At 38.4% G+C, this 23,547-nt stretch overlaps 1 protein-coding gene across 6 annotated transcripts in view; it reads left to right on the top strand.

Annotated features, from left to right (window-relative positions):
- LOC101167365 (helicase ARIP4) overlaps window positions 1-23,547 on the top strand; it is a 56,010-nt gene that overhangs the window by 6,671 nt on the left and 25,792 nt on the right. For 2 of the 6 annotated variants that reach the window (XM_023956420.2, XM_023956419.2), the window contains exon 2: window positions 4,228-4,375. In XM_023956420.2, coding sequence (XP_023812188.1) covers window positions 4,276-4,375 — 100 coding nt within the window. In that variant the 5' untranslated portion in view covers window positions 4,228-4,275. Of the gene's footprint in view, window positions 1-4,227; window positions 4,376-18,434; window positions 18,739-19,926; window positions 20,206-23,547 lie in introns of those variants that run through there. The other 4 variants (XM_078949575.1, XM_023956421.2, XM_023956422.2 and 1 more) reach the window with 4 other exon arrangements.

The following is a 23,547-nucleotide window of genomic DNA, read 5'->3' as shown; positions in this document are numbered from 1 at the left end:
TTTTACAGGCACTGTTTGGCATCATGCTGTTCAAGATACAAAGGTATTCATTTTTTCCTCTTTCTTTTTTCCCCTCATTTGTTAAGGTTTTTTTTGGGTGGGTCTTTTTTTCAAGTCTCCCAATAGTTTTTTAAAATGCATATCACAAAATAACGTTTTGTAATCTACATTTTTTTTCCTCCATTGTTATTTATTTGATAAGTTTCTAAAAAGATGAAAATAATTTTGTCTGAAATTTTCATTTTTATTAAAATGATGGGGAGAAAAATTATTTCTGTAAAGACTTGTAATGATGATAAATGGCTCTTTATGCGAGAAATGAATCTGTAGGATACATTCAATCAGTTTCAGTACCACTCTGTTGATCCTAAACGCATCAAAAGTAAAAATAAAAGCATGCTAAACTGAGATTTGGGATCATTTCTAACTGGTTAGATTTTTTCAAAGAGCCTATATCATGTTATTCTTAAGCCTTTCAGAGTGAACTATCTCCATATCTTTGACACACTAAAGAATGAATTTTTTAAATGAAATACAAGTCATTTTTACTGTTCATTTTACTATCTGGAAGTAAGACAACGCGATCTCTGCAGTGTGTATGCATTTCTCCCACGAAAACAAACAGCATCCAAACTTTTTCAAAGATGGATGTGCATATTGTGCATATAAAAAATAAGCATTTTTGCAGATCACTGCTGTGTGCGTGTGTGCTAGACCGGGGGCTGTGCAGGCAGCACAGACTCTTCCTGGAAGGGGCTGTTCCTCACTTTGTGATGTCACAATGTGCAAACCAACCCGCTCAGAGATCAGGGTTTTAGAGGATTACTCAGAGATGCAGGAATGGAGCAAACTTTGGGGTAATCTTTTGTGAGGAATTAACATAACAATACACGCAAAAACTCAAAAAAGTTGATTTTGCATGATCTAGGCACTTTAGTGCATGTCTGCTACCAAAAAAAAAAAAGAGGGGAAAATGGTGTAGAATTCACTCTTAATTGTTTGGCAGTAAAAACTGCTCTCACAGCAATTAAAACTACTTTAGAATATTTAGCTGCATGTTTAGATATGTGAATACATTTTACAGAGGCTGATTTCTAAAGAGGATGCATAGACGGCTGCATTCACTCTGGTTGAAGCCATCCTTGTTATGACTGCATACATTTTCTTGTAGCGCAGTCAGCTGACTTCCTGCTAACTGAGAACGCATGAATGCTAAGAACTTCTCTTTAGACATATTTTCCAGATTTCATATCAGATTCTACTACGAACGCTGCTACACATTAAAAGTTCTTGCTCATCATTCAAGTTTAAGTCAAGTTTGCACTGTTCACCATTCAGTATGGGAAAAAGCTAAAACAGGTCTGTAAGCCAATCATTTGCATGCATTTACCAGCAGCTGTGAGAGAAAGTTCATGATGTGAATATCGTGTGAACCTCCTCATCCAAGCAAACATAATGCTGCATTCAATGATGGGCTCTTTTGTTTGTCACAAGAGAACATCTTATTCCATCATTTTCTACTTTACCTTCCAAATAGGATGCAACAGAAAACTGATTCGTTTTATGCAATATGTAATCATGTTTTTGTTCACTGCAGTTTAAAAAAATTGACTAAACAATGTTCTTGTATATTTTTACACTAGACCTGCACAATATATTACAATATAATTATTGTAATCGCAATATCCAGCTCTGCAATATGTATATCGCAAAAGACGACGAAAATTGCAATAAATTGTGAACCTTAAGTGTGTTCAAACAATCTTATGGCAGCTTGAAGCATTTAACGAATCAAATAAATCCCTTAATGCTTTGACCAATCAGATGGACGCCTTCAAGTTGTTGACCAATCAGATGGAGGCCTATTATGTTAGATGTTTGTCACCTATGTCGTTGAGGGTCATTTGGAGTATAATTTTTAAACTCTTGCAGTGAATTGTGAATGATGTTTTTGGTTATTTTGCTATTTGTTTATTTACCGCAAATTATATCGTTATCGCAATATAAATCTCTAATTTCGCATATCGCGAGTTTTCCTCATACTGTGCAGCCCTAGTTCGCATCATATCTTATGAATGGACCTACTTTCTCATTCTCCTTTGTCACTATTGAGTTAAAAAATCAGAATTTTGGTTTAAAATTGATAACCCATCTGATGAAGTTGGAAGATGGATAAGAGTTCATTTTTAATGTACTTTTTCTGCAATTAAATATATTTTTTAAAGGTGCTTGATACAGTTATATAACAACCATGTATTTTTTAGACAGAACTTTTGAATGGATGGTGAAAAGGAAGTTTGTCAGTGTAGCTACACCTCTGTATTTGGATGGGTGTTTATTTAACCTCTTTTACATACAGGCTGTTAAAGGGGTTGCATCCGGTAAGAAGGATTTAAGCCTTGGTCTGTTATGTAACATGTTATTGCCTAAAATTCGCACATTTGTTTCAACTGTTTTTCTTTGGTTTATTCATCTTTATAATTGTTGAAAAAGAAATTGCGACTAGCTGGTTGTCCTCTTTTTTTTTTCTGTCTCAGATGTTCCCTGACTTCATTTTCACAAACTTGTACTTTAATTCACTTGTGTAGAATAAACCTTTGCTTCTTGTTTTGGATGGGAGCACATCCATTTTCATCAAGTCTACTTCAGTTTGTGCTCTTCAAAAACTATTTTGTTAAATGTCTGTATGAAGCTATTAGCTGGAAGAAGCTACTGCATATTTTAATATTTTTGTGTGATGATTGACACAGGAAACATTTATTGTGCTGGTCCAAAACTGGACGTTTTAACTACTTTTAAATAACAGGAGCAATATGAGATTTGCACATGACCCATAGTTCCCTTGAGCTGTAAACTCAAGACCCCCCCCCCCCCCCTCCCCGGGAAAGCAGATGATCTCATCTGTACAGAGCATACATGTTCAAAATGTACAGAGCAATGCAGATTAGAAATTTTACTCTTTTGCTTTTTTCTTCTTCTGATTTTTAGTCCAGAGCCCATTCTGCCAGTTTCTTTGTATTTATGTGGCTCTCTCGAGGCTAAACTATGAAGTCAGTTTGGCCAGAACTGCCTGTTGTGTAACGGCTGTCTAATGTTATGCAAGGTGAGTTGGCTGGCAGTCAAGAATAAACCTTTCAGTGCGACTGTCTGGAAATATAGACTGGAGGGATTTATTCGTTTTACCTGGAAATGCTTAGCTAACACAATAGTGCTTTTTCTTTTTAGAATTGTTTTCTGATTTGTGTTGAAATTATTCTATTTTATTATATTTTCTGCTTGATAAAAATCATTTTGTATGTGGTTAGTGAAGCTGTTGGTAAACAGAGACAAAATATAGATCACAAATTTTTTTTATCGACTTTTTATTCTGAGGCACAGAATATCTCAATGAGAAAACTCTTGACATGTGCTCATGGGTCATGGTGTCTTTCTGCCATCATTTGCTTTGTCATTCTCCTCTCTGTCAGGTTTCCTTTGCTGTTTCTTATAAAGATCTGTCTAAAACCAAAAAAAAAACAGGTCTCCAGTAATGAATAAATAGATACACAGATGGGTTTTGTACATCAGGATCAGCTACATCTGGTGATCTGGCAGTAAGGCGAAAGCACAACATCAAATCCATCTGTTTTTCATTTTTAATGACTGGTTTTTATTAGGGAAGATGCTCTTATATTTCTCTATTATGTTTGTTTCTGTCTCCAAAACTCAGGAAAACGCCACAGTCGTTGTGAGGCTGTTTCAACAAGTGTTTGATTCAAACCATTGCATCATGTCCTGGAGTTGGATGTCGAGCAGAAACTTTAAAGGGCCTATATCATGCTATTCTTAAGTCTTTTAGAGTAAAGTATATCCATATACATGAGTAAAGTATATCCATATACTTTACCTACTTTAGCGCAGGTTTTTAGAGGAATACTCAGAAATGCATGAATGAATCAAAATACAGCTTTGGAATTGATTTTGTGAGGAATGAAAAACATTATGATACACTTAAAAGTTTAAAAAGTTTAATTTACGTGATTTAGGCCCTTTCAAACCATTTATTTGACTATTGTTTTTAGCTACTAAACTCATCGGAATCATGCTTCTTCCATGAAAGTGAATCATTTTGGTTTACAGAAACATTTTGTTTTTAGCAACAACTGGACTAAATAATGTAAAGTGCAGCACATTTTCTTTCTCTGGTGAATTAAACCGAGTGACTTCCTGCATTTCCCTGCCTTCCAGGTGTGCACATTGTGGCTATGCAGAGGTAGCAGTAACCATCATCTCAGGATGTCCAACGACAGAGAGGAATGCCATGATGGGAGGAAAAGAGTGCGACAGATCGTCTGTATCAGCGATGAGGATGACGATGAAGATGAGGTGATTTATGGTGAGTCAACATGGAGACTTCCTTAACCCCTTGTGCTATCTTAGATGACCCCACCCTTACTTTGACATGTTCTCCAACCATGACATAGGTGGATAAAGGTGGAAAGATTTCATGTAATCCGTGGACACCAGTGAGGTTCACAAATCATTGAAGAAAAAAGGTTCAGAGCACTGTCTAGTGGGTCTAGATGACCCAACTCCCAACGTTAAAGTGCCTAAGATAGCACAAGGGTTAACTGAATGTTTTCGGGATTATCTGATGCAGCAAAGTGAACGGATTTTAAAATGGGGAAAACATTTCCATTGAATCTGCTTTTTAAAGGTCAAATACAACAGAACATCCTCAAAGGAGACAAATTAAAGACAAATAAAAAATTAAGAGAAATGTTTATTTGAAGCCCTAACTTTGGCTCAGGTAGGTGTGCTTCAGGTAAAAACATAAAAAGACAGTATTGGGTTAATTCCAGAATTGGAGAACATTTTACTTCGCACCCTTCATATTTCCAATAATCCACATACAAAACACTTAGACATCTAGTTTCTGAATAAATTTACTTGTCTTGAGACCAAATCTACAACAAATAGAAAAGAATGCTTGGAAATAGTTTTAAAAATACCAAATAATCCTGGAGTACCCCCTAAATAGCCATTTTCCCTTCTCTCACACCCTGTAATGTCCAAATCTTAAATAAAACAGTTGAAATCAAATTGATTTTTTTGGGGGTATTATTTATTTTATTGATGTCTCTTGTAACTTCAACTAATATTTATTATTCATGAAATGTGTGACGCACGTGTGTCCCTGAGCTAATCAGTTTATTACGCTATTTTTGTTGATGAATATGTAGCAGAAAAGTAGAAAAGTGAAGGTTTACTTCTCAGGAGTTTTGAATATCCTCCATTTCTGGAATGAGCTTGAGTTTCTTTTATTCACTATTTTCTTTTTAGGATTGTTCAGTATTTCTTTTTCTGCTAGAAAATCTTCATGTTGGTTTCTCAGAAACCTCACAGATACAACGAAGTGCTATCTTTGCATTCATGAGCAGACCAGCTCCCTTCAGCAGACCGTACAGTTCTGTCCTCTCAGAAAGAAAAAAAACTTTGATGCTACTATTTGTTACATAACTCAATGAGTCATCCATCAGCTCTGTTAAGTGTAGATGTTCCTGTCTGAGTGTGCGTACACATATTGTGTAAAGATGAATGTTTCATGGCGATTAAAATTCTTTGTGAAAAACAAAGGTGCTGATTACATTAGTTTATTAAGAGAGAAAAGCTGCACTTTAGTAAAGACTTGACAGGATTTGCAGCTTAATCAGAAACACATTGTAAAGGCCCTGCAGGCCTTAAAGTTCCTTCTGAGTGCAGTAAGGCAAAGACACAACAATTATTGATAAGGCAAGTGTCCTTGAATTTTAGTTCTTCCTTCTATTTTCTTGTTTCTATCTTACTTTAAGCTTCTAAGTTGAAGGTTTATGATTAGCTGTTTGAACATTTGTTTAACCTTGTAAACTTTGTGTACCGTTTTCCATTTTTGGTGCACCAAAAACCTAGCTTGCTGCAAGAAGAACCAACATGTTCTGGATAAAGAGAGGCACTAAAGTTTATTTATTTTATTTTTTTCTGTCTTAAATTCCAGGTAATTGTTCCAGATTTCTCATTTGTTTGCATTTTTATCATCATCAAACTGATTTAATTATTAGTCAAAGATAACTCAAATTAAAATGTCTTTTTAGACGAATGTGTTAGTTATTGAGAGGAGATCAAATCTAAACCGGCATGGTGTGGAAAAGTGATCCTCACCTGTCCAAAGAGATACTAAGGTTTAACAGTAAAAACATTGAAGATTATTTAGCTCCACTAAGGCTATTTTAAGCTAGAAACTACAACAACAAAACAAAAAACATCCATGGGGCTATTCCTGACATAAAATTAAATTCTGAGAGGAAATGACTGAAAAGATCCTTCATAGTCAACTTTTCATTATATAGAAATATAGAAATATCTTTATTGTCATTGTACATGTACAACGAAATTACAGTGCAATTTTTCCGGTGGAATTACAAAAAAGTCAAAAATAAATAAAAAACTAGAACTGTGAAATAAGACAATATAAGATAAAATATAAAAAGTATTCAAAAATATAAAAAGGAGGTTACACCTTCTCCAGCTATTTTACACCTTCTCCAGCTATTATTCTCATTGTCTACATTGATACAGTTGAGCAAAAATGATCAGGATCCCATTATCCAATACAGGTGGTCCCTCACTATACACTGTTTCACCTTGTGCGATCTCTCCCATTTCGTGGATTTTTGTTGTGCAACTTTGCTCCCTTTTGCATCGTATTCTGCATCCCGATTGGCTGTAGACCACTGTCAGTCAACCTTCTCCATGCTATGTCTCCCATACAGAATGTGTTGAGAAAGCCAAATATACAAAAATTGTTTGGGGTTTTTTATTGAGAGAAAAGTGTATAAAGTGTGTTAGGGGTTTTACAGCCTTAAAACATCAAATTAAAAAAAAGTCTACTATGCAGATTTAGTCTATCACAGGTTATTTTTTAAAATTCCTGCAACAAGAGAGAGAGAACTAATTTGAACTGGTCTGAGACCTTTAGTTATGCAACAAAAAACTTTTTACATCATAAAAATGATTTTAGAATTGCTTTCTGATCTGATCTGAATGCACCATCCTTATCAAGTTGCCAGGAAAAATGATCGGTGTGGACCACACTTGTCTGTTCCTGGAAACTGCTTTTCTGTAGTTCTCCATCTATTGAGACCCTTCAGGCTTCACATCACTGAGATTAAATGCCCATTTAAATGTAACAGATTGACATACACCAACATACATGCACTCTCATGTTGTTTTCCATTTCATCTGCTTAGCAGGAACCCCTCCCCATGTTACCATCTTCTCACAAATGCACAGAAATGCAGCCACAAACACTTCCACTGTCCTAATTACATTAGCAGCGTGCATGCTGCCATAGGGCTGCAATGGTGGCTGTGCAATAAGACTGAACCTGAAAATGTGTGTGAGAAAGGGTGGTGGCAGAGAAATGAGGATGATGACTCGGAGCCATTAATCATTCTCAAACAGCGACTCGGGTTCTTCCTGCTTACTGGTGGAGCTTAAAATCCATTTTTACTGCAGCAGTGCAACAACTGACTCAGTGTAACAGGAAATGTTCAAAGCCTGAGCCTGCAGAGGTGAGCCTTAACCTTAGATAGTCAGTGATGGAGTTTTGAAAGTTCCAGAGGAGAAAAAAACACTGTGGTGCAGCACACACAGTATGTTCAGTGAATAGGAAAACTCGTTTTTAAGGACACACAACACTGATGCAAAAAGAAAAAAAAGTTTAAAAAACTGATTTAAGGCTTTATTCTACTTCAGGGGTCCCCACATCCAGGCCTCAAGGGCCGGTGTCCTGCTGGTTTTCCATAAACCCTGCCTTATTTGCTGCTGATTACCTTGATCAGGTGTGTTTAACCAATAAGGAGCTTCAATGGCAGGTTGGTTGGAAAACATGTAGGACACCGGTCCTCAAGGCCTGGATTTGGGGACCCCCATCCGATTTGATTGACAACACAACAAAAAAAACAATCAAAATTGTCTGCAGGGTCACAACTACCCATCAGCAAGGTTTTTATGTAGTTCCTAGCAAGATTCCAGCTCAGACGAGGAAAACTAAGACGTACATGGATCTATTTGTCTACAAGTGGTTGCATCAGAATGGAGCGAAGCAGGGAGCTTGTGGTCCACCCAGTATGTTTTCTACCTAACAAATACGATATTTTTCAAACTGCATTTTTTACACCAGCTCCTGATTCACAAAGATTTTAAAAAAGAAATGAAATTCAAACTTTTTCTTCATAATGTCCTCCATCATAAAAAATGAAACAAGATCATGTCAAAAAAAAAAAACGCAATTTCAATCGGAGTGGGTCTTTAAATATGTCATTATTTAAGAAATGGAGCCTGGTGATGGAGTTTACAGAATTTATTTACTTTTTTATTCTCTTTAAATACACTCATAATGGACCAGCCATCCTATACAGGATGTGCAATGACCTTCTCATTGCACATGTGAGACTGCACCAAATTAGAACCCTGTTTGGTAGATAACTCGGTGGCCTTGTGAATTCAAATCCACGGCCGAGAGAAACCAAAGACTCGAAAAATGCCTCCCTCCTTGACACTCAGCATTAAGGGGTATGATTGGGAAGGTTAAACCACCAATAGCTTCCAAGCTTGTCTTCAGAGCACCGCTCCCCCAGGGGATAAAATATGACAAACAAATTTTACACACCCAGATTTGTGACAACCAATGGGACTTTAACTTTAAGATGCATCGAGGACACATAAAAATGTGGAAATCCGAGCTTTTATCTTTGCTTTTTTATTTAGAAGAATTATCAAGTTGAATTATCAAGTCATATGCAGTGGAGCAAAAAATTATTTAATTAACCACCAATTGTGCAAATTTCCCACTTAAAAGGATGAGAGAAGCCTGTAATTTTCATCATAGGTATACTTTATCTATTAGAGACAAAATGAGAAAGATGGGGGGGAAAAAATCACATCGTCTGATTTTTAAAGAATTTATTTGTATATTATGGTGGAACAATTAGTCTTTGGTCAATAACAAAAGTTCAACTCAATACTTTGTTATTCCCATTTGTTGGCAATGACAGCAGTCAAACGTTTTCTGTAGGTCTTCATAAGGTTTTCACAAACTGTTGCTGGTATGTTGGCCCATTCCTCCGTGCAGATGTCCTCTAGAGCAATGAGGTTTTGGGGCTTTCGCTGGGAAACACAGACTTTCACCTCAAAAGAGGTGGGGTTGAGATTTGGAGACTGGCTAGGACCTCCAGGACCTTGAAATGCTTTTTATGAAGCCACTCCTTTGTTACCCGGACAGTGTTTCATCTTCAATGCCCTTGCTGATAGAAGGAGGATTTCACTCAAAATCTGACCACACATGGCCCTATATATTCTTTCCTGTACACAGATCAGCCGTCCTGGTCCCTTTGGTGAAAAACAGCCCCAAAGCATGATGTTTCCACCCCCATGCTTCACAGTAGGTATAGTGTTCTTTGGGGTACACGTCTGGCACTGCAGGATTTGAGTTCCTGGCGGTGTAGTGTGTAACCGATGGTATTCACTAGGTCCCCCCTGTGTGGTTCTGGGGGTTTTGCTCACCATTATTGTGATCATTTTGACCCCACAGGGGTAGATCTTGCGTGGAGTCCCAGATGGAGGGAGATTATCAGTGGTATTGTATGTCTTCTGCTGTATTTAAAAAAAAAAAAAAGAAATACAAACTGCACCGGCCTAAAAGCCGCAGATATCTATATGGAAAAACTAACATTTGCTGCATGAACAGAACGATTTTGTACTGTAAATAAAAATGAACCCGAACAGATTCTTTCCGAACAGCAACTTTGCTGATTAACAGAACCAAGAGAACATGACCAGTATTTATTTACCTTCATTTCTCCAATGTTTGAAACCACAAGTTGCTTTAATCATCTTCGCTGAAACCCATGAAGTCATCTTTTTCAGTGTCGGAGTTGAACAGTCTCAGAAGCGCTTCATCACATCTGTCTCCATCAGTCTCGCTCTCCGTGTCACTGTCGTCCTCCGTTAAAGTCGGCTCTGAAGGTCCGCCACTCTCTTTGCGTAGCAGTCCGGCCTTTCGCAACCCGTTGCTGATGGTGGATTCTTTAAAGCACTCCACGCTGTTAGGATCCACTGACACACATTGGAAAAGCTTTTCGCATACGGCCAGTTTTTGTGAAAGACTTCTCGCCACTCGTCATCCAAGTCTCCCACTCAACCCGGAGTGCAGCTTTAAATCCTGATTCACACTGATGTCAAGTGGCTGCAAATACTTTGTTGTACCTCCAGGAATCACAGCTGGAATGGAGTTAGTTTTTTTAATCGCTGCTTTCACAGAATCTGTGATGTGCGCCTTCATGCTATCCAAAACAAGCAGGGCTTTTTTCCGTTGAGAAAATCCTCCCGGGCACTTACCATAGCACTCCGTTAACCATTCCTTCATAATGCTTTCCATCATCCACCCTTTGGAGTCAACTTTGACCACTATGCCTTTCGGGAGTTGTTCTTTCGGCATTGTTGCGCGCTTAAAAATGATCATCGGTGGAAGTTTTTGTCCAGATGCCGTCCACGCCAGAACGCTGGTGAAGGGCATCCTCTCGTGGCCTGTTGTTTTCAACAACACGGGTGATGCTCCTGTCTTGTTAACAGTCCTGGTCAGATGCAGATCTAACCTCAAAGGCACTTCATCCATATTTATGATGTCGTCTGGTCCGATGCACTTTTTTGCAACTTCGTTTCTACAAATTTTCGAAGGTTTTCAACTTTTTCCTGGTAGTCAGGGGGGAGTTGTTGACAGAGAGTGGTCCGTGCCCTGATAGACAGGTTTTTACGTCTCATCAACCTGAAACACCATGATGGCCCAGCTTTGAAATCTTCAATATTCATTTCGCGGGCGATTGTTTTGGCTTTCAGTTGTGTCTGTACAGTTGATACACCTCGGCCACCTCTGTGTGTTCACCCAGTCCTCCAGGACATTTTCAAGTTCAGGCCACCTGCTTTTATGTCCTCTGAAAGCTTTTGTGGACTTTTTACATTGCATGAGCTCTTCCTGCTGCCCTGCCGGTTTAGCTCGTGCTGGTCTGCGGCGCCTTCCGTCCGTGAAACCCGGGTTCGACTCCAGGCTGTTCCCTGTTCCCTTCTCTACCTCTGTGCCGGTCCCAAGCCCGGTTTGAGAAGGTTGCGTCAGGAAGGGCATCCGGCGTAAAACATTGCCAAGTTTCCCATGCGACTTGTTCGCTGTGGCGACCCCTGATGGGAAAAGCCGAAAGAGAAACATGAGCTCTTCCTGCTGCCGCCTCCAACGTCTCACCATAGATTCATTGACGCTAAGCTTACGTGCAGCAGCGCGGTTTCCTTCCTGGATAGCAAGCTCGATGGCCTTCAACTTAAAACTTGCATCGTATGAACTTTTTCGTTTGGTTTCCATGATGAAGTGGCGAGGATTTGAAAAAGAATGACCACTTAGTAATTTGCAGTGCGTGGTCTATCTGCTAAAGAAAAAGTAGTGTAGTCTTTTCTTCTTTGCATTGATTTTTCGTCTCTCATTTATTTTTATAATTCTAATTCCGGTTATAGAGCGCCCCTAGCGGTGGTAGAAAAATCCACAGAATAGCCGCACATTTGTACAAGCCGCACAGTTCAAAACCTAGAGAAAAAGTAGCGGCTTGTAGTCCAGAAAATACGGTAGTTAAAAATCGGACAATGTAATTCTCTGGATTTTCTTTTCTCCTTCCGTCCCTCAAATTACAGACCTCTCTCATCTTTTTAAGAGGGAGAACTTTCACACTTGGTGGCTGACGAATTTTTTACTTTTTAGCACATAAAAAATAACCTCAGTTGACCAACTAGATAGTTTAAATAGATTAAAGAATCAATTTTAAAAAATCACAGCCCATCATGAGAGCAGCAGTACGAGGACGTCTCATTTCATCAGGTCTAAGTAAAATTTGTTTGCTTGTTTATCTTTGTCTTAGTATATTTTTGCTTCTGTGACATCAACCCCCCTCCTGTCTTCCCGATCTGTCCCATTGTTGCTATAACGACTGTCACCAAGACACTGGCCTCCTCAGAGATGAGTGGCCCATCCTTATTTAACATCCCCCTTTTTATCCCTTTGTTTTCTTGTTCTACCATTTTCTTCTTGTTTGTAACTTTAGTCTTTGTCTTTATATATTCGCATTCATTTGTTGAATTTGTGTGTTATTTTACTAAATTCCTGCCATATACATGCAATTGGTTCAAATCAACCTATCGTGCCATGTTTAGGTATTTTTACAATCTAAAGGATAAAGTACCTTGATATATTGACAAGGGAATTTTAAAAAAAAGTATTGATGTTCATGTATTAAGATACACTTGATTTGTTAATAACATTAACTTATTAATGGGTCAAGCCACTGCCAACATCAAGTATGATGCTATTAATATCAGCTTTCATTTTTCCTTTGTTTTTTTTTTTTTTACTCCTATCTTATTTTATGCAACTTTACATACCGGTAACTTGTTGTGAGCTCTGTTCTGTATCTGAATACTTCTGAAAGTATCCGCTGCTCAGAGGGGTTCAAATTGTCATTTTAATTTAAGGTGGAGACAGTTTTGAGTTGGAGAATTACTTTGACTTCAGAAATTTTTTTGTCATAGCGATCACGAACAACCCTGTCAATAGCCATACAGAAAATGTGCAACTGTATAATGTAGTGAATAAGCATTTTTCTGTTTGGCAGACACTTCTAATACAATTTCTCAGCCTATATCATTGCAATTTTGATTATAGTTCTTTATTTTACTAAAAATATTTGCATGAACTGATAGATTCACCATGTTGACAAGGTTCAAATCTAAAGTGCAACACTTTGAAAGAAATATTGTCGCTGCAGCACATGTAGACACATTTTCAATAATACTTATGGTAAACATTTGTCATGTAAACCTTTTTATTCATTCTGTGGTATCATTTTAGGCGGTTTTTATTTTTGTTTTGTTGCAGAGCACAGAAAAACATTAAAGAATGTATTAAAGTCAGTGGAAGAACATCTGGGTGTAAAAGTGAGTCCACACATCCAACAAGTCGCACTGGGAATTAAGGAAGCCAAGATAAAAACAGATATTTTAAAATAAAATGTTCTTTTCTAAAGCACAATGCTGCGGTGGTGTTAATCAGGAGCTGACATGGCTTTCAGAGTTGCTGAGTGTGTGTAGTTCATATGGGGCTGTCATAAGATCTGGTGACATGTTTACTCACGCTGCCCACACACTTTAATTCCAGCAGACGGGAAAAGTAATCGTTTTTTAATTAGCCGGTTGCTCTGCTGCTTTTTGTCATTTTTGTTTAGATTTTTACACGTCTGGTCTGAGCAAAATGATGATAAAAGGTTTGATCTACTGTCAGAGAAGTGTGTTATTAGAATGAGCTCAAATACATATTCTGATCTTTTGCTGCACAACAGTGTCTAGTTGCTGTTCAGAGGCTAAGCTATTACAGTATGTAATTGCATAGATTTAAAAAACATTGGATTATACACAAATGGTTTTATGATTATATTTGGTAGTAAAAGGGGAAAAAGGATAGAGGTGCACCAATGTCATAATGATAGAAAATCACTTGTTTGACTTAGGTTTTCTTGCATTTTTAATTCAAGTGCATCAGGATCTTATTTGACACGGGATGTGCATTATTTTGAAAGGAACTTGTATGTGCCTCTGTCAAAAGTAAAAGAAGTGGGATTTTGTGGCTCTTGTTGAGTTTAAGTCTATAGTAACAGGCCCAGATGGCTCTTTTAGCATTAAAGGCTGCAGACTGTGGCCTAGAGGGAAGGCAGGGTACATAGTCTTTTTGGTTGTAGCTTGGCCACGTTCCATCGCCCTTGTGCTCCAACCTTGGGCCTGCCTCCAGAATAAGCCCCTGATGATGTTAGTTTTGGCCACATAGGGGACCTTGTTTTTATTATTTCCATAAGGGGCACTTGAACCGCTTTTAGTTTGGCTCATCTGCTATGGGAAAACTTACCAAGGACACATGTCCCAGACTAAATAGCCACTAAGGCCTCATTTCCATTGAACAGTACGGTCCGGTCCAGTATTTTGAGCTTTTTTTTTTTTTAGAAAATGGACCCATTGAACAGAATCATACCATTTTTGGGCCCCCATTGGTTGTAGGTCGACAGAAAAATGGAACGGAATGGTTGGGGCGGAGCTACTTTCATCAGACAATGAAACCCATTAATTGGTGGAAGGTCATTACGATCAAAGAAAGCACCAATCTAGGGCCAACGTATTCCTCTTCGCTGCCCGCAATCTTCTTTCAGACAACATTACATAACTTGTATACACAAACTACCAAAAGCAAAGAGGGGGGGGGGCAGAGCTGCTGGATGTCCTCCATTTTTGTTGTTGATAGCTTTTGCTGTAGTCGCACTCTTATAATGCAAAGCTACGGAAAAGGAAAGCTCCAGTGTTGCACCGCTGTGTTATAAACTCAATTTATAGCATCGAGACAGAAGATTAAAGGCAAAATCAAACTATTTTAAAAGTACTTTTGTTAAAAGGAATACAAACTAGTGTTGTCCTGTGTAATCTATCTTTTGTGTAATCCATTACCAACTGGACCGTAGAACTATCCTAATGTGAAGGAATGTGTCATTTAGGGTCCTGTTATGGTAAATTAAGATTTTGTAACAAAGATGATCAACTTTTAGATTTGGTTGTGAAAATAAATGGGATATCCCAAAGAGAGAAGCTTTGTAATATTGCGTGTTGGTGTGTGGGTGACCTGATTGCGGCTTTTGCACCGAGTCAAGTGTAGGAGTTGATGCAGCCGGTCTACATGTTGATTCATCAGACTGCCGGATCACAGCACACATGCTTGTGTCTGTTCCTGCGTTAGAGTGACTCAGTTTTTGTGTGTGTTTATATATTTGTGTGCGGTGTTGATCATGTAACTGGCTGACTAGTTGGTAAAGATGATCAGTAAACAGCCTGAATCAGACTGGATCTTTTTTTACTTGATTTGATTTTTTATTCTATGATGTAACTGTTTTATTTGATGGTGATCTCTTCTGTTTTTTAGCACACAAAAAAATACATTATTTTGGTCCAAATTTGGGATAGTTTCATTGAACACTACAGTTTAGCAATTAAATGAGTTTGAATGATCATTTTGATTTATCGTTTACTCTCAGAAATTAGCGTGATCTGAACAATTTTAATGTTTTCTTGGTGTCGTCTACATGACATACGTTGCAGGAAGACTCACAACAGACAGAAGTACGCCAACTGAAAAGTCAGGAGAGACTTCCTTTGACGTGTGTTTCTGTTCAAGTTTTTAGTTTTTATACATCTATCATACAGGATGAAGAAATGTATTGTTTTCTTGTTTTTTTTTAACTTGTCCTGTCCAACCGCTGGGAAAACAGATGAGAGCTGAAGGCCTCTTGTGTTGGACATATTTTACTTTAACAACAGGGCTTATGAATCTTCTGACAAACCAGAGGTACGTCTGAATAAACCCCTTTTGTAATCGAAACCAAATTTTATTTATTTTAATCATATTTGAAAATCTTTTTTGTTGGACCGGACAAGAAATGTAATGTTTAACAACCCCTTCCAGCTGCTCTTAAATTAAAAAAAGTCTATAAATTTGTGTTTCAGTGTTTAAACATTTTATTTCCTGACAAAAAACAGCATGTTTGAAAAAGCAGCTGTGTTGTAAATGTAGTATAAAAAAAATAAATAAAAAAATAATTCATTAATTCAAATTTGACCAATTTTAAAGTTTACTTTGGAAAAAGTAAAAGCTATAAAGATTGTCGTTGAAATGTGTATTCTTCCTTTGTTTGAAAATGGTGATATGATCTATTGCCGTGCCTGCAAAGGAAGTCTTCAAAGACTGGACACAATCCTTCACTCTGCAGTTCGTTTCGTTACTTTTGCCCCTTACAGGAAACACCACTGCCTGCTGTACTCTCAGGTTAATTGGCCTTCTTTGCAGTCCCGTCCCATTTGCAGTCACAGGCTTGTGTTCATTTACAAAAGTTTGCTTGGTCTCTTGCCTCCATATATAAAACAGTTACTACAATTAGAGTATCCTTCAAGATACAACACTCGTTCTTCACAACTCCTCAAATTGAAACTTCCAAAAACACGGTCCTCCTGTGGCCTTATGTCTTTTCGTTTTGCTGCTCTAAATGATTGGAACTTCTATCAAAACATACCGCATTTGCAAACTCTGAAACCACTCTCCATTTTTAAACGCTGAATAAAGAGTTGTGTAAGTGTTTTCTTAATCAGTAATTTTTTCTGCTTATAACTTGTACCATTTTATTTCCTTATATTTCCATTACTAAAATTGATATTGGTGTATATGACACTGACAGCAGCAGGGGGTGGGGGACTGGGTTTTGAGTTTGTTTGTTCTATGTTTTAAAACTGAAAACTTAATAAATATATAAAACACTAATCAGTAATTTAATACGTCTAAAACATTTTTGTTGTTTTCTTCCCTCTCCTTTAATTGTTTGTAGCATTTTTAGGCCAACATTGTAAATGAAAATGTTTTGCCTGCTGAAATAAAGGTTTCTATCTATCTAAAATATTGTTGATTTCATCGGGATGAGTTTATCCATCATGACTTTGAAATGTCATGTTTGTAATAAAATTGCACTTGCTCCTGTTACCATATTGATAAACCAGTGAGATAAATGTACGGTATTTATTAAGACCATTTAAGAATGCATGAGTTTTTAGGTTTTGGCTGTAAGAGAACTGAAACAAATTTGCCATCAGTGATTTAGAACATTGGGGCTATGTGACTGGAACTTCATTTTTACTGTCCTTTATCACGAAAAATCCACACCAAGCAGCCAATCGGAATCCAGTATTCCCCTGGATCATGTTATAAAACAACTTAAAAATTGGGAAAATCTCTTAAATCTCTAGAAACAAGGTTTGAAATCTTGGCAAGTTTCAAATAGTTTGCTGGGTACAAAGCTCAAGATAGCTAAGCAGAGTTATCCTGGGGCCCCTAAAGCCGCATGAGTCATAGCCAGCTTGACTTTAGTCACTTAGGTTGTGGCTGGGAGAAGGGGCTGCAAAACGGAAGATCTTTCCGGACTTCATTAACCCAGGTTATAAATAAATAAATGTGTAAACAGAAATTAATGGGATCTAACTTTCACCGTCACTTGCCTAAAGCAATATATTTTGGATTGCTTGGAAAAAAGTTTGTTTCATATAAACGAATATATTCTCTACAACATTCTGTTCTGCAAATTGAATAAACCTTTTTTTTTTTAATAGGGCTAGGAGTAAGCCAGTTTTTCATTCATAAGGTTTTGCCTCATTACATTAGTTTCCATGTCCAAGTTCAGCAAATGGTTAAATAACATGACTCATGTCTTTCCACAATCTACTTTTCTGTGCCTTTTTATGGTCAGTTGAGGTTATGTAAACTGTGAAATGTGAGCTCTTGTCCCTCACAGGAGGCGTGACCAGATAGCAGAACTGTGGTAGTGTGGCAAAGGTGACTGTGTGACCAAATTCATACGTTACTAAGCAGACGAGTCTAAACGTCGATGCTTGGCCTGATCCTCCCCCACCTCACCATTCTCGGCTGTGCACTCCCTCCCTCGGGCTTCATGGCGAAGCGGGTTAGTGGGTGCAGTCATGTGAGTGTCGCCGCTGACCCTCTGCCCCCCATGTGTGTAACGTGATCTGTAAATGATAATCCCCCTTCACCAACACGGTTTAAAAAAAAAAAAAAGCTCCTGGGGTTCACATGGTTGTTTGGAATCAGCACCTTTTCTTTTCAGATTTTACCCTAAAACACTGACTTTTTGCTTTGGGTTTTCATTCTTTTATCATTATTTTTGTCATTCAGATTTACTAACCTTAGTCAATATCACAAATAAAAACTATCTTTACAACCTTATTTTTTCATAATGGCTGCATTTTTTGTTATGTTTAATTTGATTTATTTCTTTAGTTTTTTATTTGGTAATTGGAAAGCAAAGTTTATTTCTGGTTTTGATTTCATTTACATTAGTTTAGCAAACTCTGAGCAAAGAATAATTGAGTTTATTTTTTTGTCTTTTAATAATTAAATAAAATTAATTACTTTCACAATTGCATGTTTTCATCCTCTTCCTTATCATTGTGACTCATGCCATTATTTTGTACATTTTCTTAATTAGAAATATATAATTTGCAAAATTATAGTTTTTTTCCCCTTTGTTCATCCTCTCATGTATTCCTCCCTCTGTGCTTCTTTATGTTGGTCTGGTTGAACCCCATTACCTCTGTTACCTAAGGCAATGTCTTAGGAGTGGGCGGGGCTTGCTGACATCACACTAGTTCCTGTGTTAGAAGCAGGAGGGGGAGGGGAGAAACCGAAATGGGGAGGAAGAGGCGGACAGGAAAAGCAGCACAGCCTGCGGTGAGGGGGGGCTCCTACACACGACAGGCTAAGGCCGCTTTCAGCGACTCGTTGTTTTGTAATTGTCCCAATGGCTCCGTGTCCTCACCAGAGTGCCGGTTACTCTGTGAGACGAGGCTAGATGTCAGGAGACGCTCACACATCTCAACACTCTCCGTCCAGAGCTCAAGGAGGACGATTATGTGAGGAAATGTGTTAGCTGTGTAGAGAAGTGGGACTTTATTTTGTAAGTGTGAAAGCTTTAGGAGGCATGGATCTCTCAGTAGGAGACCAAAAAAAAACAAAAAACTTTGAGCCACATGACATGGGTGAGTAGTTCAAATTTCTTCTGACTGAGCCGAAGCCTTCTGCTCTCTCTTTGGTGACTGACAGTCGTCACTGATCTCTCCACCGGCAAGGATCCTTCCTCACATTTCATTACAGTCTATGCCTGCAGACACATGCGTGGGGGGGCTGGTGTTCTACCATCCTGACCTACATGTGGTGGAGTGCCACCTCTTCTGCCAGACCATTCACAGCTCAGAGGTTTCATAAGATATATTATGAGAAAAAAAAAAGAGTTGTTCTTGTTCCTCTTCTAAAATGCAAATTGACCACCAAAACGGTGGCGTTTCAGTTATCAGTGAAAACGAATCGTGCTGCCCAACATTTCCTTTTACAGCTGATGCTCAAAGTGAAAGGAGTTGGAAAGTAATGCCCAGTTTTCATAACAGTATTCCCCGAGCTATGGATACATCTTTAGAAGTTGGTCTTGTTCTGTTATTGAACACTGAGTGACCAGGTATGAGCCTTAAAGAGCTTTTCTTTTCTTTTTACAAATGAAAGTAGATATTTTAAGATCCTAACGTAAAACATTTTTAAGGTTTTATTCATTTTTGCCTCCTCTGACCCCACGACCCTGTGAACCTTTCGAACTTTAAAATCCTCTGCTGACCTTTGTCTCCGTTTTAAGACCACTTTTTGCGTTCCATGCATCCTGTCTGCATAAGTGGGATTCCGAAGTTCTTTGAGGTTGTTTTTTTTTATATGTGAGTTTTCTGAAGTCCACTTTTTAAGTCTTTTCAGAGACCTTGACCCAAATTTCTGCAGCCATGTTTTTCCTGTGCTCCTCTCTCTCTCTGCTAGCTGCTCCCACCACAAGGTTAATGGGCGTGTTTCTGTTGCATACATGTGCACAGAGCGGCGAATCATCTATGAATAGATGTTTTAAAAGTGCATGTTTGACCCTGTCCTCTCACGCTCGCGTGCCGACTCCTCTGAAACATTTGAAGGATTCCTCAAACTTGTGTGCTTTGATCAATGGGTCATCGCTCTATAGAGGTTCTTGAGGCTAAAATGCTTGTGCTGGCCAGCAAACACAATAACAGCATGAGTGTGTGGGCGCTCGCTGTTCTGTATGTGCCCCTTTTTTTTTTCTCTCATGGAAGGGGGAGGAACGAGAGCTGATCGGACTGTGACGTATGAGTCCCCCCTCAGCGGGGCCCCAGTTTCAGCATGAAGGGTTATGTAAGTTCTCATCTGCCAACCCTCCTGCCTGCCTCATCCTCACATTCACATTGTTTTTAAGCAGAGAGAAGAACAGAGTGGCCAGTCAGTCAGTCACTGAGGCGAATAAAGACCAGCTGAAATATAGTTGAGGCTAAAAAAAAGAGGTCAAGTGAAGCTCTAACTCATTCTAATTTTGGTTTGAGATTGGAAAGGGAGACTGAAAAAAAAACCTTTTTTGAATTCTTCAAAAACCATGCTGCTTCTGGATGAATCTGAGTCATTTGCAGGTATGTGACTTTTATTACCATCAACTCCAGATCTGTTTTAGCATGACTGAAGCATCTAAATGAAAATGGTCGCTCGGTGAGCAGTAAAAATGTAAAAAGCAACGTCTTGAACCGTGTCGAGGTTTAGAGAGGAGAAAGAAAAACCTTTAAAAGGATCATTTTCTGTGCTGCAGAGCGCCGCTTTTCTGTTCACAGAAACATGAAGTTGCAGAAAAGGGGAGCTGGATGAAAGGCAGACTTTAATGGTAAATGTTGTGTGGAAGAAGGTTGTGATGGTCAAGTTACTTAACGTTGTTGTGTAACCCTGCATTGACACCTAAACGAGCATGCAGGGTTAGTGCACCCTCTTGCTTTTGGATGTTCTCTCCTTGCTTTTGTCCCGTTCTCAACCGATCTCCTTGACTTTCATTCATTTCTGCTGAATTTATTGGATTTCGTCCTCGTCAGAGTTTTTTCTTTTGCCGGTTTCTCAAACTCCAGTTTGTTCCTTCGTCTCCTGTTGTCATCCGAGTCCTGCCCTCCCATTGGCTGCGTGCGCCGTTACCCAAACCGGTGCCTGTGCCTGATTGGCGGCTGCAGGCAGGGTTAGGCCATGCTGCAAATGCCAGCATGTGGAGGAAAACGGATGGTTCAGCAGAGCAGTAGGTAAGGGGGTTAAACCGGCGAGGAAGCAAGTTCAGCTGCAGGCCGTTTGACCCCATCAACTAAAAGTGTGTTGGATAAAAATTCATGGAAATTTCAGATTTGTTTTGATGAATCCATCCAGAAAAATAAGAACCTGTGTGTCAAATATGATCTTAAATTAAAGATGGGTCATTTTCAAGCAAGCTATTATCTGCATCTAATATAAAATAGTGCAAACTAATGCATGTAGTTATGACAAGGCAATGTTGAAAACAAATTAAACTGTGCTAAAATTGTAGGTGTTCCATTCTGATGGATCTTTGCAGACGAATAGATCCATGGAAGTTTTTGTTTTCTCCGTCCAAGTTGGCGTCTGGCTCGGAACTGACATTGCTCGCCATTTTTGTTGCAGCAGTAATGTTAGGTTGGGGGCGTGAGGGGTTGTAAGCTAGTGGGGGAGTGCTTTTAAACAGATGGATTATTGGAAATGAGGGGGGGCTTACTCCGCACCAACAATTCCACTCACAGTTTAGAGGCAAATTTTTAATGAGCTCCTGCCACTCTGCAGAAACTATGTCCTAGAAAACGGCAGAAATTCTTTGATTTTGGCTAAAAAAAACTGCATAAACCACCAGGAATGCTTTTACACCAGATCAAAAGATGATTGGAGTGAGACTTTTACACTTGTTCATTTAAAACTGTTTAGCTTCAGCATGATGGACCCCTTGATTTCATAATCAGGTTATGTAAAAGCTGAATAAAAGTGAGTGTGTTGGCTGCGAGAGGTCCGAACCCTCAACTTGTTCAGGCCGCCGGCGTCCAGTTTGCTCTAACCACTTAAAATAAGGCTTACCAAATAAAAGCAAATGAACTGGCTGTTCTCCTTTTATTCTGGCGAATTCCAGATGTTTGTGTAAGCACTGATCCTTGATCAGATAAGCATACTTTCAAGAGAAAAATACATTTTGCTCATATTGACTCCTGTGAAACAAAAGGCAGAAGGAGCTTCTGTCGACCGTTTTCAGGAAATAATTTGTCTCCCAAATTTATTATTATTGGTTTTTTATTAATTCATCTCACAACTAGACACCATTTTGATTGAACTGATGTTTTTATGCCTTTTTATTTGTGCTCTTTTTCAATCCCATCACCTGAAATGCGGCTTTTCATCCCTAAGCATGAAATCCTTTCCCACATGGCGTTTGCTGTGCCTCTCTGGAAAAAGCTGCAGTGTTGTATAACCTTACGCCGGGCAGTCTCGTGATCAAACGCTGCAGTGTCTTTATTTCCCCCAATGATGGCCAACATCAGAGTTTAAAGACCTCTCCAAGCTGATAACCTGAATTTATTATATTAACCAGATTCAATAAATGTTTTTTTTTTTCTGAAGGTTTTGTTTTTAAATAAATAAAAAAGATTTATGATCGGTTTATTTCTTGAATTCAAACTCAATTTCACCGGGTATGTAACCAAACCAGAACACACAAAAAACAGAACACAAATAAAATTAAATTTGTATTTGACTTTTTCAGTCAACATTTTGTATCATTCAAATTGTTTCCCTTTTTCTTGCTAACAAATAGAGATTCTGGGAGAAAATCCACTGAATACGTTTAAAGCCAACAATAAATGACTTTCCATGACATAAACGTATTAACGCCTGACTTTGAGGCACATTTTCTTTAATCGTCTACATTTAATTTAAAGCTCATCAACCATCTTTAATAAAAGAAGAACACTCAGAAACTAGAGTTTATATAATTATCTGTAATTGTAAAAATACAATCGTTTATTAAAGTTCTTCTGCCACTTACTTTCTATAAAATTATTATAAAATGCACTTTTCCTTATGGAGAGTTTATTCATTATGTAATTAATAAAAAACGTGAGATTAAACCACTAATCGTTTCTGTTCCACTTTGGGTTTATCTCTGGGTTTGATGGTCCTGTTTGCTCAAAGAAGCTTCTGCTGAAGAAAAGTCATTAAGGTTCGTCATTGTTTTTCTCCTTAAACTTAAAGAGCAGCGTTTTCCCTACATACATTTTCAGGCTTTTTTTTCTATCATAATTCAAAAACAGACGTGTTTTCCTCACAGATATTGACAGAGCAGAGTATTTTTATCCTTTGGAAAATAAACTTGCTCATCAATCTATATTATAAAAGCAGTGGAAAGTTTTTCTTTTTATGGAAAAGCTTGCGATCAATAACCAAATAAGAACAGCTTTGTTTATATTTCTTGATAGTTTAAGCATCTCTCAATGGGGTGATAATAAACCAACCAGAAAGTGGATATGAAGCACGGTGAGGCATTGGATTGATGATAGTTGTGAGTGGGCCAGATTTCTCTGAGGTTGTTCCAGGGCTTTAGCTGGACTGATTCTGCCTCAAACATTACATAACAGACTGTTTGTTCTTAAGCAATAGGTTACAGGCTTTGGAGTGGGATTCTCTCCGTCTCCCTTCCCCTCTTCCTCCTCTTCGGCAGCAGTGACACACTGGCCCACTAACGGCCTGTTCTACCTCGCATCCCCCCTGCGGTGCGCTCTGTTTTCATCTTGTCTCTTCCTTTTTTGTGGCGTTTTTCTCCGTATACGACACCGTTTCAGGGCGCACGGGTTGAGAATTTCAGGACTCGCTTATCTTGCATTAACAAAGCCAAGTTAATAACTAATTCAGGACGTTGTGTTATGTAACTGAAGTGCCTGTATGTTGTTTGA

Source organism: Oryzias latipes, chromosome 7, assembly GCF_053564925.1.
Source record: "Oryzias latipes strain Hd-rR chromosome 7, Olatipes_Hd-rR_3.1".
Classification (NCBI taxonomy): Eukaryota; Metazoa; Chordata; class Actinopteri; order Beloniformes; family Adrianichthyidae; genus Oryzias; species Oryzias latipes.
Note: the sequence above shows the minus strand (reverse complement) of the source record. Positions and strands in the feature narration are given on the sequence as shown.